The sequence below is a fragment of the Neomonachus schauinslandi genome, chromosome 12 (assembly GCF_002201575.2).
Source record: "Neomonachus schauinslandi chromosome 12, ASM220157v2, whole genome shotgun sequence".
NCBI lineage: Eukaryota > Metazoa > Chordata > Mammalia > Carnivora > Phocidae > Neomonachus > Neomonachus schauinslandi.
In genome coordinates, this window is record NC_058414.1 from 91,186,957 (window position 1) to 91,200,632 (window position 13,676).

Below are 13,676 nucleotides of genomic sequence, written 5' to 3' on the forward strand. Positions count from 1 at the left end.
AAGAAAGATGACCAAGTGGATATTTTTGAATTAGAAAGGAGAGATTAGGTAGCTCATGTCTGATGGCCTTGATTTCTGTATATTTATTTGTGAAACAACTTTCTATGTGCCAGACACTGTGCTAGGCTCTGGGTACACAACAGTGCACAAAACTGCTTTCCTGAATGGTATTTTGTTTTAGTTCTTCTCTAGAGCATTTACTGTCATATAACATAATACTTATGGGTTTGCTGTTTGAGGCTCTCTCCCCAGTTGAGTGTAGCCTATGTAGTGACGGGAGTAATTCGTTCCTGCTGTAACCCCAGTGCTTACTACAATTCCAGGCATATGGTAGGTGCTTGTGAGTATTTACGGAGTTAATTAAATGTAACCTACTATGTACCACACATTTAGCCCATTTTAACTCATTCAATCCTCATAATAGTCCTGAAAGGTAGACATTATTAATGCCATTTAGAGATGAGGAAATAGGCTCAGAAAGGTTATATAAATTCCTTCATGGAGCTTGTTTGTTTCTTTTTAGAAAGAGAGAGCAAGCGGGGAGGGCCAGAGGGAGAGGGAGAGAGAATCCCAAGCAGACTCCATGCCCAGCAGAGACCAACATGGGGCTCGATCCTACAACCCTGAGATCATGACCTGAGCCAAAATCCCAAGAGTTAGATGCTTGGGGCACCTGGGTGACTCAGTTGGTTAAGCCTCTGCCTTCAGCTTGGGTCATGATCTCAGGGTCCTCGGATCAGGCTCCATGCTCAGCAGGGAGTCTGCTTCTCCCTCTTCTTCCTCTGCCCCTAACCCTGCTTGTGGGTGCGCTCTCTCTCTGATAAATAAATAAAACCATTAAAAAAAAAAAAGAATCGGATGCTTAACTGACTGAGCCACACAGGCACCCCCTTCGCGGAGCTTTTGATACAGAGTATCTGTCTAGAAAAATGTTTTATTAATTTTGGGGTACTTTAAGAGTTTTCTGCAGTTCTTGGGGCGCCTGGGTGGTTCAGTCATTAGGCATCTGCCTTCGGCCCGGGTTGTGATCCCAGGGTCCTGGGATCGAGCCCCTCATTGGGCTCCCTGCTCAGCGGGAAGCCTGCTTCTCACTCTCCCACTCCCCCTGCTTATGTTCCTGCTCTCGCTATCTCTCTCTCTGTCAAATAAATAAATAAAATCTTTAGAAAAAAAAAAGTTTTCTGCAGTTCTTATGAAGAGAAAAGGAAAGGTATACAATAGGTTTATGCCTTTATTCTGTTTCTTACATATATTTATTATTACTTACATATATATATTTCTTACATATATATATTATTACTTACATTTATTATAATTTAGATAATAGCTTGCTTTCAATGGGGTCAAGGTGGTGTGTATACTGAGAGCTTCAAAAATATATTCAAGGAATAACTGAGTACCCAGTTATAAGTGGCAACTCCTTAATTAAACATTTCCACCAATAAATATATTCATACTTATTGCTGTAATAACAGACTTTGTCTATCTTTAGGTTGTTTTCCGAGGAGGTGAAGGGGCTTTGCAGGTTTTGCCTCCCCTGGTTGATGTCATTCCTGAAGCTCGGTTAAACTTAGTAATTTACTACCTTCGTCAAGGTAAGAAAAATTTGTCTTGGTTTTGCTTACAATGAGATATTTTAGAACATTTAATCTCTAACTGAACTACTTGCTTAACTTTTAAAATCCATAATAGTTCCAAAAATATATTTGCAACAGGTTCATAGGAGAGAACAAATTTATTGGTACTTATTTGTTGTACCTTTTCTCTTTATCCTCTCTTTCCTCTTCTGTTGCTTCCAACCTTCTCCCTCATTCTGTTTTTCTTTCTTCCTCTTCTTTTTCTGTCTTTTGTTCTCTACCCATTCTATTTCAGTTTTTCCACTGTTTTTACTTCCCCTTCCTTGTGGTTCTTTTTCTTTGTATAAGGCACATCCACATTTTCTTGAGTTTCTTTTTTTTATTATATTTGCTCTAATTGTCTGCCTTTCTGTTTCTTTGTGCTTCCAGCTTCTTATGAGAAATATTATGATTCAAAGATAATGTGATATTTACTGCCCCTAAGTAAGGTTAAAATTGTTAGACACGTGCCTAAGCAGTCTTTGATCTAACAGTTTTGAGTACAGGATAGTAGCTACCATGCATTGATGGTGGCACTCTGTCATGGACCCTGGACTAACAGTGTGGGCCTTTTTGGGTGCATGGTAGAAACCAACCAGACAACATATTCCTCACTGAGGAAAATGTAAGTGTTTATTAAAATAAGAACATGAACTTGCAAACAGTTCTATTTGATATGTAAGCACAAAGAAATAGGCATTTGGATAAGAATTAAATATCTTATATATTTTAGAAATTATTTATTATAAAATTTTTCAAACTAAGCAAAATAGTTTAAACACCCAAAATGTACACCCAAAATATTCATTCCAGATTCAACAGTCTTCAAAATATTGCCATTCTTTCATCCATTCTCCCTGTCCCTTTTTGTTGCTGAAACGTCTTAAAGCAAATCCCAGACTTCATGTCATTTCACTCCTACATACTTAATATATATTGTCTTTTTAAAAAATTGGCTCTTTTACTTATATAACTACAATGCCATTGCTATTTAATACCCAGTCCATATTCTTAGCTTGAACATTTTTTTAGGTGCTTCATGACTTACAGGTTTCCTAAGATATTTGGTTATATTTAGGATAATTACTCCACATTGAACTTGATGGAGAGTTAGAGGACAGATAAAACAAATCATACCTCCCATGAACGTTTGAATGCTGAAGGATCTTACCTTTTTGGGACTGTTTCAGAAGGGTTTGCTGGAATACAGACTATTATAGCTACTTATTTCTTGTATTTCAGATGATGTACAAGAAGCTTATAACTTAATTAAGGATCTGGAACCTACTACTCCTCAGGTAATTGAAAATGTGTTACCATTTTACTAACCAACTTCTGTTGAAAGTAGAATTTCAGAAAGATAGCAGGAAGGCATATTAGAGAAGATTCCAGCTTGTAGAATCTCGGGAAAGACCATAAATATTGATTTAGGAATGTCCTGTGAGACTTTCGATATGAAAATGAACATTCTGGATTTTTTTTTTAAAGATTTTATTTATTTGACAGAGAGAGACACAGCGAGAGAGGGAACACAAGCAGGGGGAGTGGGAGAGGGAGAAGCAGGCTTCCCGCAGAGCAGGGAACCCGATGCGGGGCTCGATCCCAGGACCCTGGGATCATGACCTGAGCTGAAGGCAGACGCTTAACAACTGAGCCACCCAGGCGCCCCGAACATTATGGATTTTTTAATGTTTTTAAACTCCCTTATATGTGGTCATTTCCTCCAAATGGATGAGGTTTGAAAAAACTAAAATCTAGAATTCTGATGGAACTAACAAGATATAAAAACTTATCTCATTAGTATAATTGTAACTTGTCTTTCTCCCCTACTGGATTGTTATTAGCTCTTTGCAGTCAGGGCCTGTGTCTGTTTGTATTTCCAACACTAGGTACACTAGGCATGTAACAGACATTGCACTTACTGAATGAAAGACTGAAATGTTTCTAGACCCCATGAAATCTAAACAGATACATTTCTCCAGGGTATTAAAAGTTTCAGCATCTTTTATACTGCTCTTTTTATGAACCCTCTTAAATAAAAATAGTACCTCCATAAAAAATTTATAAAGCTTCTAAGGAAGGTATCTATCAAAGAATAGAGCCAAGTCTGACAGCGATAAAGGTGAGGCTCCAGGGCTCCAAAAGAGATAATACCTTACAAATGGAGATCAGAGGATACTTTTTTTTTAGGAAAAGGATTTTTAGCAAATAAAAGTTATTATATGATTAGAAAGGGAAGATAATATATATGATGTAGTCACAAAGAATGGCAGTGGCTAATAAAGTGATAAAAATTATTATGTAAATGTTTTATTGTTAATTTTTTCCACTGAGTTGAAATAAAACTTCTCAAGGTTTCCACTGAGTTTTTCTGCTTAAGATTGTAAATTTACAAATATGGTGAATTCTATTATATGGACACTTTCCTGAAAACCAAATGAAAGTCTCCTAATTCTTTCATTCAAGCCAGGGATGGAACAGAGAAAAGTGACTCTGGGTAACTTTTGATAATATATATATAGCATTAAGTCGAAATTAATTTTCATAGCTACGCATTCTTCAGAAATTAATTAGTGTTATTGCATGTTGCCAGGAGTATATCCTCAAAGGAGTGGTCAATGCGGCCCTTGGCCAGGAAATGGGTTCGGTGAGTATGAAATCACTGGTAATCTATAAGTTGCAGTTATAGTGTGTGGAAAAGATCAAAATGAATGTTAAAGTTCAACCAGCAGTAAGCTCACAAATAGGCTTATCTACATTTCCTTTCCTGTCTCCATATCCCCCAACCCAGATTCCATTATAAAAAGAATTCTGTGATTTAAAGACAAAAAAAAAAAAAAAAAGAAAGCTTTAACTCTAAGAATTGCTGTTTCCTCTTTTAAAGGCCCAAATTTTAAGCAGTGTTTCTATCTAATAATAACTGAAAATCATTGCACAGCTTCATTCTTATTTTCAGGGAGTTTGGTTAACCTTGCACACCCCTGAGCTATAATTTTGGCATCTGTAAAATGGGGATAGTTGTTTCTTTGGCAAAGACTTTATAAACACCCAAACATTGTTTAAAATTAAGTTCTTATTCATCTGAATATGACACATTAAGTTCTTTTGGAAACAAAGTGGATATAAATAAATATTTTTATCTCTAGCTCACTCTACAGTGCCTCGTATAGCAGATAGGGAGTAAATAGTTATTGAATAAGTGAATGAGTGTATTGAATTAATACTCCTTATAACTGTGGCTCCTACCACAAGGTCTAATATATGATAAAAGAGCAGTATCTGTTGAATGTGTGAATGAATGACTAAATGAATGAGTTCATTTAATGAAGTTACTTTTAGGGTAGAGTTTGGGGATTGGATTTTTTTTCTTCCTTTTTTATCTGACCCAGGGTAGGTTTTAATTTAGTTTCAGGTTATGATTCTCTAGTGCTTATGCTAATAAAAATTAGTTTGTTTGGGAGAGGATGTAAAACAAGGGTGTATGTTAAATCCTGGCACATATTTTAAAACCATAAAGTGTAATACAAATAAAATATTTTCAGCTTCTGTCAGCTATCTCAGCTTTGCTTTGTTTTTCAGAGGGACCATATGAAAATTGCCCAGCAGTTCTTCCAGCTGGTGGGAGGGTCAGCGAGTGAGTGTGGTAAGTCTGAAATCAGTACTCATTCACATGATTCATAATTGGAGTTGGTCATATAGTGACTGGTGAAGTTTGAGTCTCTGTCCAGGGTTACATGTGTCAGACATGAAAGAAAAGTATCAAAGTATCAAGTAGGAGGTCCTGTGGGAAAGACACAGGAGAGAATATTGGGTTAGCTCTTCTCAACATCTCAGCTGAAGTGGGATGAGAGATTATATAAATAGAAGAGAATGAATATAATCTTTAGTTCATGAGAGTTTTTAAAATTTGATTCTGTTTTTGATCTGAAATGTTAACTTTTATTGATTTTTCTTTTTTTTTTAAATTTTATTTTATTATGTTAGTCACCATACAATACATCATTAGTTTTTGATGTGGTGATCCACGATTCATTGTTTTCGCATAACACCCGGCGCTCCATGCAGTACGTGCCCTCCTTAGTACCCATCACCAGTCTAACCCATCCCGCCACCCCCTTTCCCTCTAAAACCCTCAGTTTGTTTCTCAGAGTCAGTGGTCTCTCATGGTTCGTCTCTCCCTCCAGTTTTCCCCCCTTCATTTTTCCCTTCCTTCTCCTAATGTCCTCCATGCTATTCCTTATGTTCCACAAATAAGTGAAACAGTATGATAATTGACTTTCTCTGCTTGACTTATTTCACTTAGCATAATCTCCTCCAGTCCCATCCATGTTGATGTAAAAGTTGGATATTCATCCTTTCTGAGGCTGAGTAATATTCCATTGTATATATGGACCACATCTTCTTTATCCATTCATCTGTTGAAGGGCATTTCGACTTCCCACAGTTTGGCTATTGCAGACATTGCTGGTATGAACATTGGGGTGCATATGGCCCTTCTTTTCATTACATCTGTGTCTTTGGGGTAAATACCCAGGAGTGCAATTGCTGGGTCATAGGGTAGCTCTATTTTTAATTTTTTGAGGCACCTCCACACTGTTTTCCAAAGTGGCTGTACCAACTTGCATTCCCACCAACAGTGTAAGAGGGTTCCCCTTTCTCCACCATTGTTTCTTGCCCTGTCAATTTTTGCCATTCTAACTGGTGTAAGGTGGTATCTCAATGTGTTTTTTTTTTTTTTTTAAGATTTTATTTATATTTTGACAGAGAGAGAGACAGCGAGAGAGGGAACACAAGCAGGGGGAGTGGGAGAGGGAGAAGCAGGTTTCCCGCTGAGCAAGGAGCCCAATGCGGGGCTTGATCGCAGGACCCTGGGATCATGACCTGAGCTGAAGGCAGACGCTTAACGACTGAGCCACCCAGGTGCCCCCTCAATGTGGTTTTGATTTGAATTTCCCTGGTGGCTAATGATGATGAACATTTTTTCATGTGTCTGTTAGCCATTTGAATGTCTTCTTCGGAGAAGTTCCTGTTCATGTCTTCTGCCCATTTTTTGACTTGATTATTTGTTTTTTGGGTGTTGAGTTTGAGAAGTTCTTTATAAATCTTGGATACCAGCCCGTTATCTGTAGTGTCATTTGCAAATATCTTCTCCCATTCTGTGGGTTGCCTCTTTGTTTTGTTGACTGTTTCCTTTGCTGTGCAGAAGCTTTTTATCTTGATGAAGCCCCAAAAGTTCATTTTTGCTTTTGTTTCACTAGCTTTTGGAGATGTATCTTGAAAGAAGTTGCTGTGGCCGATGTCAAAGAGGTTACTGCCTATGTTCTCCTCTAGGATTTTGATGGATTACTGTCTCACATCGAGGTCTTTTATCCATTTTGAGTTTATCTTTGTGTATGGTGTTAGAGAATGATCAAGTTTCATTCTTCTGCATGTGGCTGTCCAATTTTCCCAGCACCATTTATTGAAGAGACTGTCTTTTTTCCATTGCATATTTTTTCCTGCTTTGTCGAAGATTATTTGACCATAGAGTTGAGGGTCCATATCTGGGCTCTCTATTCTGTTCCGTTGGTCTATATGTATGTTTTTGTGCCAGTACCATGCTGTCTTGGTGATCACTGCTTTGTAATATAGCTTGAAATCGGGCAACGTGATGCCCCCAGCTTTGTTTTTCTTTTTCAACATTTCCTTGGCGATTCGGGGTCTTTTCTGATTCCATACAAATTTTAGGATTGTTTGTTCCAACACTTCGAAAAATGTCATTGGAATTTTGATCGGGATGGCATTGAAGGTATAGATTGCTCTGGGTAGCAAAGACATTTTAACAATGTTTATTCTTCCGATCCATGAGCATGGAATGTTTTTTCATCTTTTTGTGTTTTATTGATTTTTCAAGAGCTCTTTATATATTCGACTTTCATCATGTCATAGATATTTTTTTGGTGGGTCATTTGCTTTTTAATTTTCCCTATGGTATTTTTTTCACATGTAAAAATATTTAAATCTTATCAAAGCTTATCTTTTTATAATGATATCTTACATAGGTATCTAGCTTAGAAAGTGCTTTTGTGCCTCCACAGTTATATAATATTCACTTATATTTCCCACCAATAGTTTTGTTGCTTCATTTTTATTATTAAAGTATTGACTTCATCAGTCAAGATTGAGTGTAAGATTTCAGGAAGGGCTATTAAAAGGGCTGATAGTTAGCCAGTATGAACTGATATGGCTATTTGTACCAGTTGTCTAAGGCCAGCATCTATTTTGACGAACAGTATTTGGGGTGAACTAGTTGTTAAATATTTTTATCATCCCTGAATATTCATTTTCTTTCAGATGTTTCACTGAAACCATTTATTGAATAATATTTCCTTTCTTCATTTGATTCATTCATACAACAAAAATTTATTGAAGTGTTGGGGATATAGTAGTAAACAAAACAAACAAGTCCTCCATCCTTGTGGAGCATACAGTCTAGTGGGACAGACAATAAACCCAATAAAGAAAGAGATTATATAGTATATCTGACTGTAGTAAGTGCTATGGGGGAAAAATTGAACAGAGCAAGAATGAATAGGAGTGCCAGTGGCAAGGGTGGGGGTTAAACCAATTCTCTACTATCTCAAACAGGAATCCAAAAACAGACAGAAAGTTGGTCAGGATCAAGACCAGATGGTTCCATGGCAAATGATTTCTCCATTTGGGATTGGAAGTGCTGGGTTGTCTTAGATGAGTGATGGTGGAGACTAAGCCATGTTAGTTGAATGTGCACGTGTCAGAGTGGGTGAGAGACTCAAAGCCCTGGAAAAACATCTGAGGAATACTGTACCCTGCAGGGTGGGTGTTCATTCTGGAGTCTGTGAGTTAGCCCCAAGAGAGATTATTGGTCACTCTCAAGTACTGTGACCTCCATTATGCTGAGGTTTTGTCCACTGAATAGAATCTATAATTTCAGAATCTGGAAAGATGTCTTGGAATACATTCCTATCTCTAAATTATAAAGTAACTCAAATTTCAGCTAAAGAGAACTTTCAGTTTCATGAATATACCTGGTTTCTTTTCCCATTCCATTTCAGATACAATACCTGGGAGGCAGTGCATGGCTTCCTGTTTCTTTCTGCTTAAGCAATTTGATGATGTCTTGATATACCTCAACTCATTTAAGGTCAGTATAGAATTTTCTAGATGAGTTTGTCTACAAAATATATAATGTGTCAGAAGTAAGTACTTTTAGAGGGACACCTGGGTGACTCAGTTGGTTAAGTGTCTGCCTTTGGCTCAGGTCATGATCCCAGGGTCCTGGAATCTTGTCCCACATTGGGATCCTCACTCCACAGGGAACCTGCTTCTCCCTCTGCCTGCCGCTCCCCCTGCTTTGTGCTCTCTCTCTCTCTCTCTCTGATAAATAAATAAAATCTTTAAAAAAAAAAAAAAGATACTTTTAGAGATGGCCCTTTTACTATAGTGACATTGAAGGTGTCAGCTAATTCCTTAAAATTATTTTCGAGTTTATCTAGTATAATTGATATGTTATATTGGTATGTTAATACTCAATGTGACCTATTCTTGGGATGTTTTTCAGAGTTACTTCTACAATGATGACATCTTTAACTTTAATTACGCCCAAGCCAAAGCTGCAACAGGCAATACCAGTGAGGGTGAAGAGGTGGGTACATGCTTTTGATGCATTCAAATGATTCTGTTTAAAAACATTGTTATCTTGGGGCGCCTGGGTGGCTCAGTCGTTAAGCGTCTGCCTTCGGCTCAGGTCATGATCCCAGTGTTCCGGGATCGAGCCCCGCATGAGGCTCCCTGCTCAGCGGGAAGCCTGCTTCTCCTCCTCCCACTCCCCTTGCTTGTGTTCCCTCTCTCGCTGTCTCTCTCTCTCTCTGTCAAATAAAATAAATAAAAATCTTTAAAAAAATAAATAAATAAATAAATAAAAATAAAAACATTGTTATCTTTAACTTTTTGAGGAACCTCCATACTGTTTTCCAGAGTGAAAAAAATGGATGGACATAGGGGAAAGAAAAAAAAGAGAGGCAAACCATAAACACTCTTTTTTTAAAAAAAATTTTATTGTTATGTTAATCACCATACATTACATCATTAGTTTTTGATGTAGTGTTCCATGATTCATTGTTTGTGCATAACACCCAGTGCTCCATGCAGAACGTGCCCTCTTTAATACCCATCACCAGGCTAACCCATCCTCCCATCCCCCTCCCCTCTAGAACCCTCAGTTTGTTTGTTTGTTTTTTTTTTAAAGATTTTATTTCTTTATTTGACAGAGAGAGAGACACAGTGAGAAAGGGAACACAAGCAGGGGGAATGGGAGAGGGAGAAGCAGGCTTCCCACGGAGCAGGGAGCCCGATGCGGGGCTCGATCCCAGGACCCTGGGATCATGACCTGAGCCGAAGGCAGACGCTTAATGACTGAGCCACCCAGGTGCCCCCAGTTTGTTTTTCAGAGTCCATCGTCTCTCATGGTTCGTCTCCCCCTCCAATTCCCCCCCTTCATTCTTCCCCTCCTCCTATCTTCTTCTTTTTTTTTTTCTTAACATATATTGCATTATTTGTTTCAGAGGTACAGATCTGTGATTCAGCAGTCTTGCACAATTCACAGCGCTCACCATAGCACATACCCTCCCCAGTGTCTATCATCCAGCCACCCCATCCCTCCCACCTCACCCCGCACTCCAGCAACCCTCAGTTTGTTTCCTGAGATTAAGAATTCCCCATATCAGTGAGGTCATATGATACATGTCTTTCTCTGATTGACTTATTTCACTCAGCATAACACCCTCCAGTTCCATCCACGTCGTTGCAAATGGCAAGATCTCATTCCTTTTGATGGCTGCATAATATTCCATTGTGTATAAATACCACATCTTCTTTATCCATTCATCTGTCAATGGACATCTTGGCTCTTTCCACAGTTTGGCTATTGTGGACATTGCTGCTATAAACATCGGGTGCACGAAACCCTTCAGATCCCTACATTTGTATCTTTGGGGTAAATACCCAGTAGTGTAATTGCTGGATCGTATGGTAGCTCTATTTTCAACTTTTTGAGGAACCTCCATACTGTTTTCCAGAGTGGTTACACCAGCTTGCATTCCCACCAACAGTGTAGGAGGGTTCCCCTTTCTCCGCATCCCCGCCAACATCTGGCGTTTCCTGACTTGTTAATTTTAGCCATTCTGACTGGTGTGAGGTGGTATATCATTGAGGTTTTGATTTGGATTTCCCTGATGCCAAGCGAAATTGAGCACTTTTTCATGTGTCTGTTGGCCATTTGGATGTCTTCTTTGGAAAAATGTCTGTTCATGTCTTCTGCCCATTTCTTGATTGGATTCTTTGTTCTTTGGGTGTTGAGTTTGATAAGTTCTTTATAGATTTTGGATACTAGCCCTTTATCTGATATGTCATTTGCAAATATCTTCTTCCATTCTGTCGGTTGTCTTTTGGTTTTCTTGACTGTTTCTTTTGCTCTGCAAAAGCTTTTTATCTTGATGAAGTCCCAATAGTTCATTTTTGCCCTTGCTTCCCTTGCCTTTGGCGATGTGTCTAGGAAGAAGTTGCTGTGGCTGAGGTCGAAGAGGTTGCTGCCTGTGTTCTCCTTTAGGATTTGGATGGACTCCTGTCTCACATTTAGGTCTTTCAACCATTTTGAGTCTATTTTTGTGTGTGGTGTAAGGAAATGGTCCAGTTTCATTCTTCTGCATGTGGCTGTCCAATTTTCCCAACACCATTTGTTGAAGAGACTGGTTTTTTTTCATTGGACATTCTTTCCTGCTTTGTCAAAGATTATTTGACCATAGAGTTGAGGGTCCATTTCTGGGCTCTCTATTCTGTTCCATTAATCTATGTGTCTGTTTTTGTGCCAATACCATACTGTCTTAATGATGACAGCTTTGTAATAGAGCTGGAAGTCCGGAATTGTGATGCCTCCAGCTTTGCTTTTCTTTTTCAACATTCCTCTGGCTATGTGGGGTCTTTCTGGTTCCATACAAATTTTAGGATTATTTGTTCCATTTCTTTGAAAAAAGTGGATGGTATTTTGATGGGGATTGCATTGAATGTGTAGATTGCTCTAGGTAGCATTGACATCTTCACAATATTTGTTCTTCCAATCCATGAGCATGGAACGTTTTTCCATTTCTTTGTGTCTTCCTCAATTTCTTTCATGAGTATTTTATAGTTTTCTGAGTACAGATTCTTTGCCTCTTTGGTTAGATTTATTCCTAGGTATCTTATGGTTTTGGGTGCAATTGTAAATGGGATCGACTCCTTAATTTCTCTTTCTTCTGTCTTGTTGTTGGTGTATAGGAATGCCACTGATTTCTGTGCATTGATTTTATATCCTGTCACTTTACTGAATTCCTGCATGAGTTCTAGCAGTTTTGGGGTGGAGTCTTTTGGGTTTTCCACATAAAGTATCATATCATCTGCAAAGAGTAAGAGTTTGACTTCTTCTTTGCCAATTTGGATGCCTTTTATTTCTTTTTGTTGTCTGATTGCTGTGGCTAGGACTTCTAATACTATGTTGAATAGCAGTGGTGATAGTGGACATCCCTGCCACATTCCTGACCTTAGGGGGAAAGCTCTCAGTATTTCTCCATTGAGAATGATATTCGCTGTAGGTTTTTCATAGATGGCTTTTATGATATTGAGGTATGTACCCTCTATCCCTATACTCTGGAGAGTTTGATCAAGAAAGGATGCTGTACTTTGTCAAATGCTTTTTCTGCATCTGTTGAGAGGATCATATGATTCTTGTTCTTTCTTTTGTTAATGTATTGTATCACGTTGATTGATTTGCGGATGTTGAACCAACCTTGCAGCCCAGGGATAAATCCCACTTGGTCGTGGTGAATAATCCTTTTAATGTACTGTTGGATCCTATTGGCTAGTATTTTGGTGAGAATTTTTGCCTCTATGTTCATCAGGGATATTGGTCTGTAATTCTCCTTTTTGATGGGGTCTTTGGTTTTGGGATCAGGGTAATGGTGGCCTCATAAAATGAGTTTGGAAGTTTTCCTTCCATTTCTATTTTTTGGAACAGTTTCAGAAGAATAGGTATTAATTCTTCTTGAAATGTTTGGTAGAATTCCCCTGGGAAGCCATCTGGCCCTGGGCTTTTGTTTGTTGGGAGATTTTTGATGACTGCTTCAATTTCCTTAGCGGTTATAGGTCTCTTCAGGTTTTCTGTTTCTTCCTGGTTCAGTTTTGGTAGTTGATACATCTCTAGGAATGCATTCATTTCTTCCAGGTTATCTAATTTGCTGGCATAGAATTGCTCATAATATGTTCTTATAATTGTTTGTATTTCTTTGGTGTTGGTTGTGATCTCTCCTTTTTCATTCATGATTTGGTGATTTGGGTCATTTCTCTTTTCTTTTTGATAAGTCTGGCCAGGGGTTTATCAATCTTGTTAATTCTTTCAAAGGACCAGCTCCTAGTTCTGTTGATCTGTTCTACTGTTCTTTTGGTTTCTATTTCATTGATTTCTTCTCTGATCTTTATTATTTCTCTTCTCCTGCTGGGTGTAGGCTTTATTTGCTGTTCTTTCTCCAGCTCCTTTAGGTGTAGGGTTAGGTTGTGTACTTGAGACCTTTCTTATTTCTTGAGAAAGGCTTGTATTGCTATGTACTTTCCTCTTAGGACTGCCTTTGCTGTATCCCAAAGATTTTGAACAGTTGTGTTTTCATTTTCATTGGTTTCCATGAATTTTTTAAATTCTTCTTTAATTTCCTGGTTGACCCATTCATTCTTTAGTAGGATGCTCTTTAGCCTCCATGTATTTGAGTTCTTTCCAACTTTCCTCTTGTGATTGAGTTCTAGTTTCAAAGCATTGTGGTCTGAAAATAGGCAGGGAATGATCCCAGTCTTTTGGTACTAGTTGAAACCTGATTTATGACCTAGGATTTGATCGATTCTGGAGAATGTTCCATGGGCACTAGAGAAGAATGTGTATTCTGTTGCTTTGGGATGGAATGTTCTGAATATGTCTGTGAAGTCCATTTGGTCCAGTGTGTCATTTAAAGTCTTTATTTCCTT

The 13,676-nt window shown here is 38.3% G+C and overlaps 1 protein-coding gene across 2 annotated transcripts in view; it reads left to right on the top strand.

The window, feature by feature from the left end:
* Window positions 1-13,676, top strand: part of TTC26 (tetratricopeptide repeat domain 26) — a 54,702-nt gene that overhangs the window by 27,235 nt on the left and 13,791 nt on the right. For both annotated transcript variants that reach the window (XM_044920000.1, XM_044919999.1), the window contains 6 exons: window positions 1,493-1,595; window positions 2,859-2,914; window positions 4,210-4,263; window positions 5,196-5,259; window positions 8,690-8,778; window positions 9,196-9,279. In XM_044920000.1, coding sequence (XP_044775935.1) covers window positions 1,493-1,595; window positions 2,859-2,914; window positions 4,210-4,263; window positions 5,196-5,259; window positions 8,690-8,778; window positions 9,196-9,279 — 450 coding nt within the window. The remainder of the gene's footprint in view (window positions 1-1,492; window positions 1,596-2,858; window positions 2,915-4,209; window positions 4,264-5,195; window positions 5,260-8,689; window positions 8,779-9,195; window positions 9,280-13,676) is intronic.